This window comes from Etheostoma spectabile, chromosome 7 (genome assembly GCF_008692095.1).
Source record: "Etheostoma spectabile isolate EspeVRDwgs_2016 chromosome 7, UIUC_Espe_1.0, whole genome shotgun sequence".
In the NCBI taxonomy this organism is placed as follows: Eukaryota; Metazoa; Chordata; class Actinopteri; order Perciformes; family Percidae; genus Etheostoma; species Etheostoma spectabile.
In genome coordinates, this window is record NC_045739.1 from 9,234,551 (window position 1) to 9,245,987 (window position 11,437).

General features: G+C 41.3%; 2 protein-coding genes across 2 annotated transcripts in view; one reads left to right on the forward strand and one right to left on the reverse strand.

Annotated features, from left to right (window-relative positions):
* The window catches only part of LOC116692455 (rho-related GTP-binding protein RhoA-C), a 732,216-nt gene that overhangs the window by 657,030 nt on the left and 63,749 nt on the right, over nucleotides 1–11,437 (reverse strand). The window lies entirely within an intron of this gene.
* The window catches only part of LOC116692445 (protein Wnt-2b-A), a 19,970-nt gene that overhangs the window by 6,068 nt on the left and 2,465 nt on the right, over nucleotides 1–11,437 (forward strand). Inside the window, exons 4-6 of the mRNA XM_032520752.1 lie at nucleotides 1,236–1,456; nucleotides 5,724–6,001; nucleotides 10,469–10,733. Of these exons, the coding sequence (XP_032376643.1) occupies nucleotides 1,236–1,456; nucleotides 5,724–6,001; nucleotides 10,469–10,733 (764 nt within the window). The remainder of the gene's footprint in view (nucleotides 1–1,235; nucleotides 1,457–5,723; nucleotides 6,002–10,468; nucleotides 10,734–11,437) is intronic.

Below are 11,437 nucleotides of genomic sequence, written 5' to 3' on the forward strand. Positions count from 1 at the left end.
TCGCAAAAATATTAGATTTTGTTTTGTAAAATAATAAGAACTCCCACCATTGCCAAGTATTTGTCAAAGGTAGTAGTCTGAACAATTAGTGTGCATGAATTTGCCAGGCAGCTGCTAGTTTGACTACTAGTATAACAGAAAAGTGAAAAGACTTTGCCTGTTTGCCGCATTTGCTTATATACATTATGCTTCTTGTGTGATCCAATCACATTGGCCACAATGTAATATCAGCTGTCATCATAAGTCAAAGGAAGCCTTCACTATTTGTGTCCTACTTGTCTTTCTTAGTTCTCAGTAAAGTCGCAGGGCTTCACAACACTTTGTTTTAGACCTGCTGATAATGATTTACTATCCTATAAAATCCACAAGTCCTCCTGACTCTCAGAGAGGAAAATTAAGTGTAAATTGCTGCTCTGGATCTTTCCTTTGATGAGCACTCTGTTCTTCTTCCTCCACTCTAATCCCACTCTGGGGAGCAGAGAGCCTCCAGTCTCCATCCTCTCGCCCCACCTCGTAAACCACAACCACAAAAACTACACGCTCTCTGACCTCCATTCGCTGACCCGTCAAAAACCTGCAGCCACCGCGCTGCATAAGGTCTTATACACACAATTAGGTTTAGAGTATATTTTGGGTAAACTCAACACAGCATTTATCTTGATAGGATACTGTAGAAGTCTATTTTATTAGGGCACAGAGAAAGATTGGAAGAGGCATGCCAGAGAACTGTGAGTAAGATGAGCATTGGAGCGAACATGCAAAAAGAAAGAAAGGAGTAAAGTGCGTAAATGGGGTCTTAGTTTGACAAGGTTATTGGAGACCCCAGACTTTGTGCTGATTTGTGATGACATGATTTCAACTATCCCATTGGGAACCATTTAAATGCACATACACAAGCAGGTCTTGTGGGGAGAGGTTAAGTGCTTATTTATTTGGAGAGGGAAGTAAATGGTTTCTACTCCCCTCCTGCTTGAAAACCTTAAACTGTTAAGTGTAGTGAACTTTGACTCACAGAGGATGGTTACTGCAATTCTCCTTCACTTGCCACCTTTGAGAGTATGTGTATCCACGTGTATACACATACCATATGAGGGCACCCATATGTTATAATTAATTGCAATATCCCACCGGTCACTTCTGTACATCGTATTCCACATATGAATCCCTCTAAATGAAATTGGTGTGGATTCAGTTCAAAACCTCCTAGAAGTTTCTTGTGTTTCTTGCACCTTTAGGTACATCGGTGCGCTGGGGGCCCGTGTGATCTGTGACAACATCCCGGGCTTGGTGAACAAGCAGCGGCAACTCTGCCAGCGCCACCCAGACATCATGCAGGCCATCGGTGAGGGCACCAAAGAGTGGATCAGAGAGTGCCAGCACCAGTTCAGACACCACCGCTGGAACTGCAGCACACTGGACCGCGACCACACCGTGTTTGGACGTGTCTTGCTACGGAGTAAGTCCATGTGGGTGTCCACATGTCTGCCTGACTGATTATTACTGACTATGAGGCCAAAGAGTAGAGATACTGAGCCTGAGCCCCATCTGCTACTACGTCACTCCTAATTCTCATCTGTCTTCTTCATTTTTACTGCCTTATCTCTCCCTTCTCCACTCCGTCCTTCTCCCCTTGCTCTGTTCTTTCTCCGATCTTTGCTTCTCATACTCACACGCTCATGCTCCGTGTTTATAGTTGCTAATGGACTGTTGTAATGCCTTACACCTCGTCAATAAACACATGGGCTTTGAGACGCAGTCTTGTCGTCGTTTTGTTTTTACACTCTTGCCAGACCTCTCTGCTTTGTAACAGATTAATACCCATACACATATGCACACAGGCACACATGCATGTTACAACATACATAGTTTACATACATATATACATACATACATACATACATACATACATACATACATACATACATATATGTAGGAAGGCTTTTATAACTGTCTGAATCATGAATATGTATTGAATAACAGAGGGACAGCAGCTCTTCAGGTGTCTTAAGCAAGCTGGTTATTTTGCACAAACAGAGATTAAATGATGAGTGTTCTATAAATTGACAATGCCACATTATTTTGCAGTTAAACTAAAAGTAGTCATTGTAGATCATTACAGCAGCATTCTGAATGCAGAGCATAGATGCAGTGATGCACCTGTAAGTCACTGTTGCATGCAGTGCATCCAGTAAAAATGTAATAATGCTACATTTTAGAGGTTATGGTTTGGAGTATAATTTCCTTTGACTTTGTTGTTTTAGGAGCACGGAATAATGGTAAATGCTTTACAGCAGTTCATTTAAGTGAATCTGGATCAAGGTTGCACAAATAAGGTGCTTGTCTCCACAGACTTAGTATCTGACATGTTATTGTTGTAAAGAAAAAATAGCAGATATGAGACACAGGCTGCATGTGTGTGTGTGTGTGTGTGTGTGTGTGTGTGTGTGTGTGTAGAACAGGAATAAACAGTAACGCAGATGTAAATATTTAGTGAGATATTCTCCCTGTCAGACAAACAGCGCAGGTTTGAATGATGACCAGCAATGCCCTTCTCTATCCTCCCCAACATACGCCCCCTCAACAGTACCCACTGCCCCCTTCTCCTCACCCCAGAGATGGAATAGGACATTCCAGTGAATACAGAGAAAGCAGGTTGGATCACAAAAAACTCCTCTAGCCCAGGCTGGTTCAGATACTAGGTCTGCAGAGTGAACCTTGTTTTCAGATACAAAAGTGCTCTACTTTTAGTATAATTAAGTACTAATCAGTTAGTTTTGTGATGTTATTTTAAAGTGGTGGTATTCTTGAAAATAGGAAGTACTGCTTCACTCATGCATTTGAGTTACTCTGCTGGACAGTGTTGTAAATTCAAAACTAAATTCATTAATGTAATGCATTATTTATCACAGACTGCAGATTATGTAATACTTTGCTAATCATTAAAATACTTACAACTTGATCAAACTACAACAATTATGTGTTTGGGCATGGTTAGAAAAGGGGAAAGTTTAACAGACGAAGAAAAAGAAATGTACTATGCACCTTTTGATAACAGGCAACTGTGAGCCAACCTGATAAAAAGTTTTGTTATTTCCATATACAGAGTATTTGGAAACAAAATATTTTCAAAAAGAGACCAATACATCAATGCTTTATGTATAGTTACGCATGTGAAGCACAGCCTGCGTAGCATGCTTGATTAAAATAGGAACTAGGGCTTCAAGCTTGGGAATGTCAAATGTGTGTGTGGGATGAATGACTGGACAAACACGGCTGAAACACGTCCTTTGTAGACAAGGGTCTAAAATTGGGTTTTTATTAGAATTGATATTGCAGCCTGAATGTGGTGCTCATAGAAAGTGGGGAGCATGAATGTGATCTTTATTAGATGTTGAGGTTTCTTGTGTGCAAGTTACAAATAAATTGGCTTGGTGGTGGCACAAGATGAAAATGTTGCATAGTCACCAAAAACATCAGCATTCATGCTCTGGGAACCAGAAATAACAGCAAAAAATAGAAACCGTGTTTGAGATGATTTGTCATGTTTCAAAGCATTGGTGTAAGATGGTCATCAATGGGCCAGAGGGGGGATCATGAGGAGCCTTTAAAATCTTTACCAAAGTCCAGGGTAGCCGTGATAGCCTTTTAAATATCTAGACAAAAGTGTTTTGACCAGGATCGTATAGACATGGACATTATGGGTGGGGTTGAAACATGTATCCACATATGAATTGTGATTTTTACCTTCTATGATTCTGAATCAAAAACGATAACAAAGTTGATGAAACAAAAAAAAAAGCTACGTGTAGGATTCCCACGCCCTTGGGACATGCTTGCTTTTACTTTACAATAGAGTTTTTTCAGATACCGATACCAGTAACGGGAATTCCTCAGATGCTGCCTAAAATGCTGGTATTGGTAAGTACCCGAGTCTAAGCACCGATCCGATACCATGGCTTAAAAATATGACTGTCACACTAGAAAATAAAAGAAGATTCTATGGCATTGATTCTCTATATGTATTTGTTTATGTTTCACAAAGGGTTTAACCTGAGCCAGGCCATACAACAATAGTCATGTTTCCATCAATGTATTTTTATGTACGTATTTGCATTAGAAACTGTTGATGGAAATGGCAAAATAAACATCCTCAAATCTGCAAAACAAAAAATGACGCTCGCTTGATGTGGTGTTGGCCTTTTTCGAAAAACAGTGCGCAAAATGAAAGATGGAAACAGCTTTACCGACGTAGTGAACATGTAACTCACATGACTATAGTCCTAGTATCCATCGGATGGGGGAAATAACGGGCCGGGTTGGGCCAATATTTTCTGCCACTATCCTCACAGCATTTGTGTTTTACTTTACTAGCATAATTGGGTGGGGAGAAAGCTATGCCAGCTTCTCCCATAGCTCTGGGTAGTGCGGCCAGTATGTTGGCATGCAGACTGTGGCAAAGGACAGTATTAATTAGGTGATGGATACAAGAAAGTCTCCTATATGGTTCCAGGGCTTTGATTATGTTGCTGCCTTGACCTGTTACCCACACTATTCGGCTGAGGGAGGGAGCTAGGGTCAAGTTTTTATTTACGTTTCTTCATTCGGATCCATTTGCAATCCATTTCGTTCTGAATAAACAAACAAAGCAGTTTACATGCTTCGTCCTTGTTGCTTTATTCATTACCATAATTCTAAACAGATTTCTGTAGTTCAAACAACTCAGAATTGTAGTTGAGAACATCAGTTATAACGGCCCAGGTATTAAAAAATTGTCTGGTTTAAATTGGGCTCTAGCTCATAATCATAATAAATATTTACAGTTAATGTGTCGGGCTGGGCTGGGCTTGGGTAGGGTCCCGAGTTTTTGGCCCCAATCTAAGCTCTACTAATGATAGCAATAATGTCCCTACCATACAGGGTTAGTAACATACAGAGGTTTCAACGTACTGGTATTGTCCAATACCATTACCAGGCAATACGCAAGTTAAAGTTAAATAATGGTACTGAAAGATCTCTACTTCACAAGGAGCTGATTCCATACAGCAGATGAATTTATACTCACAGGGAAAATTAGAATATAACTTCAGGTGCATCATTTTCTTCTATCTGAAACAGCAAGCATGTTTTTTTAAACTTTAAGTATGAATGCACCAAGTGAACACCGCAGGCTGTGACTAAAGACAGACAAGTTCCTCTGTCTCTAGCTGTTGTCTTTTGAGGCTTCACTCCCACGGGTGCTGCATAAAGCAACTGTGACTAAACACTATATCTAATTCTCTATGTGTCTTTGGCCACACAATAGATGAGTCATATTCTAAGGAACTAAAGAGAACAGAAAAGCACAGCAATTGTAAAAAATGCTTGACATCTCCCTGGTGCTGATTAATGGGGTATCACTGTGTCTGTATTTAAACAATTTATGTGAGCAGAGGAGAGCCCCGCAGCTGGGATTATTTCCATGATAATATTTAAACAGAACTGTCCTATACTCCACACCAGACCTGATATGCCCCCGTCAGCTGCACCTTCATGTCCTGATGGCTCACGCCCAGGCCTGGTCATGGCATTATGTGTATCTGTGCGAGCATGTGAACATGTGGGCTGCACAGTTTTAAGTCTTTAGATTGTAGAGAATCTCTTTTATTGCATGATACAAGTAACAAAGTCTAAACTCTTTTTTCTTTCTTGCTTATGTGCTTTCTCTCTCTGTCTCTCTTTCTCAGGCAGTCGTGAAGCAGCATTCGTTTACGCCATCTCCTCAGCAGGAGTGGTGTATGCGCTCACTCGTGCCTGCAGCCAGGGGGAGCTGAAGACATGTAACTGCGACCCGCACAAGCGTGGACGGGCTAGCGATGAGAGAGGAGAGTTTGACTGGGGTGGCTGTAGTGATAATATCAACTATGGAATAAAGTTTGCCAGAGACTTCATAGATGCCAAAGAGAGGACGGTCCGAGATGCACGGGCGCTAATGAACCTACATAACAACCGTTGTGGCAGGACAGTAAGTGTGCAATTATAGCAGAATCAATTTATCTAAATTACAAAACATATTTTATCACTTTCATCTTGTAGTGTGTGTGTGTATATATATATATATATATATATATATATATATATATATAGCGTTCTCATTATCTCGGTTCCACCTGCACTGTGATCAAATCTCTATATCATCATCATCATGTAGGTGGAGCAGACAAACAGTGGTTGCAGAGTTAGGGGAGTTAGGGATTTTTTTACAGACCGCATTCACACCTTGCTGGGATTCAGACACCAGGCAGTGCCAGTCCTAATCGCAATGCATTCTTAGTGCATTTTAGGGCTGTTACTTTTTATTTGAAGAAGCTAGTTAGGAGGATAAACTAGGTGAGTTACATTGAAATGAGTTTAAACTTGATTTTTTATTTTGTAAAAGTGACAGCCCTAGTGTATTTACACCTTGCGTTGACATGTTTTTCCTTATACGGATAACACTTTTGGTTACAGATCATGTGTTAGAGGGATAGTTTGGATCTTTTAAAATAGATTTTTATGAGATACTTATCCACAGTCAGTGTATTATCAAATTCCATTAACTAACAACCAGATTCCCTAATCTCACAACCAGAAGTCTCCCTTGATCAAATTTGACTTTAGAGTAGCTTGGGCTGGGCTTCAACCGGAGATTGGTGCTCACGTGGAAGATACCCGCTGATAACACCGCCTTCCCGGTCAGGACGGTTAAAGAACTCTTCCCCGGAAGCCTGGTCGCCTAGGTGAGTGTAAGCAAACAATGGAGCTAACTAATGCTCTGTTTGCAGTGTAGCCGTTAGCGCTGTTAGCACTGCCCGTTCCCTCCACCCTCTTTTTCCCTTTGTGATCCACTGTATAAGCTCCGTATGAGCACCTCTCTCCCGCAGAAGCCCGACCCGGGTAAAACAAGTCTAGACTGCGTACTAGGCTGTTGTCGCTGTTCCCCACATAACAAAGGATATCAGATCGTAAAAACTGAACATTGGTTGGCTAGGGTCAAGTCAAGTCAAGTCAAGTTTATTTTATCCATAAAAATGGAAATTACAGTGCTCACACCCGCCATCATACCCATAAAAACTAGAGAATAAATACAATACAACAAACACACTACAACATAATACTATACATAAATATATATATATATAAAAAACTTATAAAAATGTACTTTAAAGTGCTTGTTGTGCTGTCTAATAGCCTGAGGCATAAAAGAGATAGCATACCGTTTAGTTTGTGTCACAGGAGGTCTTAGCCTACCGCTACGCTCCATAACCCCACCAGTCAGATTACTATGAAGAGGGTGACCCGGGTCCCTTGTTATTTTCTGTGTCATTTTTACCAGATGATCATCTAATAGAATGATGAAAAATCTAATTTGAAAGATCCAAACTTAATCTAAGTTTGGATCTTTCAAGATTTTTATGAGATACTTATCCACAGTCAGTGTATTACCTAGAAATGTACTGCTGGGGGCAGCAGCCAAAATATATTTTTCCACCTAAAAATAAATAAATCAATACCAGTGTAAGTGTACACTATATTTACCACTTTACCTTGCTGTCAAACAGCCCTATACAATGACAACAGAAACCGTCAGAGCGCTCTCTTTAAAGCCACCAGACTCCTTACAGAAACTGTAATTTTACCACAGTCACACAATAACAAAAACATACTGACCAATTGAGCCAATGTTAGACCAGCAAGTGCTGGGTTCTGTGGGGTACAATGATTGTTTTTGTCAAAGGAGTCTGGTCCTTTTGAAGAGAGCATTGATGTATGCAACGGCTTCAGTTTCCTGTCGGAAAGAGCTTTCTGGCGGCAAGGTAAAAGCAGTAAAAATATTCTAAATAGACTGTACACTTAAACCGATTTTTGATATTTTTAGGTGGTCCTTTTTTAGGTAGATAAAATATGTTTTGCTAATGCTTCTGTCCACAGCAAGACATTGCTTAGCTTTCGTGCTGGTAGTTGCCGGTAATCGTGCCTGCTTCTCTTAACTAGATCAAAACTATCCCTTTAATACAAAGTGTAATTGGTCTGGTATGGTGTCTGAGATTTATGTTAATTCTTTGTTATGTTATTGATTTTGTATGTGGTGCTATCAGCGTGGGAAAACACATTAAGAGAATTCAACAGCAACACCTCTTTCCAGAATGTCTCCATATCACTGGGTAATCCAGAGACTTCACTGTCAACAGTTTTAATCAGGCTATCAGTATCTTAGATGAAAACAGTTCACAGAGATCTATGGATTATCCAGGGTGCGTTTTTAAATTTTCAATACTTTGAGCACCTACAACAAAATCCTTTCACTTTCATTGAATTGGAGTGGAGTCGGAAAATTTAAAGGTGGATACTTATATTCAAACCTTGGCAGATGAAGCCAAAGATTATCTAGGTGACTACAGATCGATACCACAAGAGGTGCATTAATGCAGGGTACACACCAGACGAGAATCAAGCTTTTTTGGGCTTGATTCCCCCTCAGGACAATTGTAAGCAAAACCCCAATTTGGTTCTAAAGATAATCTTGCCAGATTTTCTTGTGGTGTGAGGTATGTTACAGTATTCTTTACATCCTTAAGGCCATTTTATGCTTCTGCGTCAAAACAACGGCATACCCCCGCAGACCCTTCTGCGTCTACGACGGACCATATCCTATAGCCTGACGTGCACCTCTCGAAAAATGTAACAACATGTCGCGGCAAGTCTCTCGGCTGTGGCTTGGTAGAGTTGCATTTCCCCCGACTCATTTCCTGGATCTTCTTCAACATAAACAACGTCAACAACAAATCAAAAAGATGGTTAACTTTTCCTGCTAAAGATGTCTCACCTTGGTCAGAAAAGCACAGGGGAGACACTTTGTTTCTCTCACTATGACTCTTGAGTCAGTACTCGCTCCAAAGCTTATCGCCGCCACTCTCTCACTTCTACCTCGACCAAACACACCCCACACACACAAAAACTTGCCAGCTTGACGTACACACTAGCACACAAGTATAAACACCAGGCCACTTACGTAGACTACGGCAAAAGCTCTTTGTGAAGCCTTTACAGTCCATACAGGCAAGCTGTCAGGTTGTTAAATTTGCTGACGACACAGCGCTCATTGGGTTGATCGAAAAAGATGATTATAGCTACTATCAAAATGAGATAAAAGCCTTTTTTGATTATTGTGATACACATTTCCTGGAACTCAATGTTAAGAAAACTAAAGAATTAGTCAGATTACAGGAGAAATAAGACCACAGCTGAGGCAGTGGATATCAAGGGGGGGGGGGGAGAATGCTAGGGTAACTGAGAGGGCCAGGATTGATAGAGTGACTAAAAGGGCTGGTTGAAAATGGTTGGAGAATTAAATACAGTGAATCAGGTATATGATGATCATCTGGTAAAAATGACACTGAAAATAACAAGGGACCCGGGTCACCCTCTTCATGGTAATCTGACTGGTGGGGTTATGGAGCGTAGCGGTAGGCTAAGACCTCCTGTGACACAAACTAAACGGTATGCTATCTCTTTTATACCTCAGGCTATTAGACAGCACAACAAGCACTTTAAAAGTACATTTTTATAAAAAAAAATTATATATATATATATATTTATGTATAGTATTATGTTGTAGTGTGTTTGTTGTATTGTATTTATTCTCTAGTTTTAATGGGTATGATGGCGGGTGTGAGCACTGAAATTTCCATTTTTATGGATAAAATAAACTTGACTTGACTTGACCCTAGCCAACCAATGTTCAGTATTTACGTTTTGATATCCTTTGTTATGTGGGGAACAGCGACAACAGCCTAGTACGCAGTCTAGACTTGGTTGTACCCGGTCGGGCTTCTGCGGGAGAGAGGTGCTCATACGGAGCTAACAGCAGACACAAGGGAAAAAGAGGGTGGAGGGAACGGGGCAGTGCTAACAGCGCTACGGCTACACTGCAAACAGAGCATTAGTTAGCTCCATTGTTGCTTACACTCACCTAGGCGACCAGGCTTCGGGGAAGAGTTCTTTAACCGTCCTGACCGGGAAGGCGGTGTTATCAGCGGGTATCTTCACAGTGAGCACCAATCTCCGGTTGAAGCCCAGCCCAAGCTACTCTAAAGTCAAATTTGATCAGGGAGACTTCTGGTTGTGAGATTAGGGAATCTGGTTGTTAGTTAATGGAATTTGTTAGTGTGTGGTGTAATGTTCTGGCCAGAACGTTGCTCTCCACACACTATAGAAACCAAATGGTTGAATCTGTCATTACATGTCACGTGTGAGGACTTTTTTAACATTTGTTAAGATTTGAAAACAATCTTTAAGTGTGGGGCAGTGAAAAATACGTTTTCATGAAATTTAAACCAATCTTTTACCCCCTACATTATGCCTTAGCTCCACATTTTTAGTACATGTAAAACCAATGTGACGATGGCTGTAACAACATACGCACAACTCGCACTTCTCTCTATGTATTTAGGCAGTGAAGCGGTTCATGAAGCTGGAGTGTAAATGTCACGGGGTGAGCGGCTCTTGTACGCTGCGGACATGTTGGATGGCCATGGCAGATTTCAGGAAGACCGGTGACTTCCTGAGGAGGAAATACAACGGGGCCATCGAGGTGACGATGAATCAGGATGGGACAGGCTTTGCTGTAGCAAACAAAGCCTTCAGGAAGGCCACCAAGAATGACCTGGTCTACTTTGAGAACTCTCCGGATTACTGCCTACAAGACAAAACAGCAGGTAAGACGGCAAAAAGGAGAGAAGAAGAATACTAATGTAGATTGAACTGAAAGACGGAGAGAGGCAGTTTCTCATGGGTGTTGATGGATTGCCCTACCTGTGTTATGTTTTTGTAGTGTTATGTGTGTGTTGGGCATATGTCAATGCATGACTAGTGTGTTTGTGTGTGTGAATGTTAGTGTGTGTGTGTGTGTGTGGTAGTCAGACAACACAGCAGGCCTCCCGTGTGATGTCGGTGGAAGCTAATATCCTTGTACCCTGGGGACATGGTCGTTTTGTGACCACCTGAACTCTATCAGTCTTTGTCAACACACACACACACACACACACACAAAACCCCATGGTCAAAAGGAAAAAAACTTTTACAATATTTGGCACACCTCCATCAGTCAGAAGCTCTAGAAGTCCAGTTCCTGCTCGTCCTTGCTCCCTTTGTCTACCTCTCTCTTCGTCCCTTCATCAATCCTCCCCCCCCCTTTCTCACCTTCCCAGTGGAATCCACAGCCTAGGGACACAAGCATCTAATTTAAAAAAAAAAAAGAAAAAAAAAAAATCACTTCTTTCTGTCTGCCACAGTCTCTCCCTCTCTGTCTGTCTGAACTAAGCGTAGCTGGAGGGCAGAGTGGGCCTCAGAGTGTGAGAGCCTGTCTGTCTGTCACGCTCCACTGTCCATTTAACACACACACACACACACACACACACAC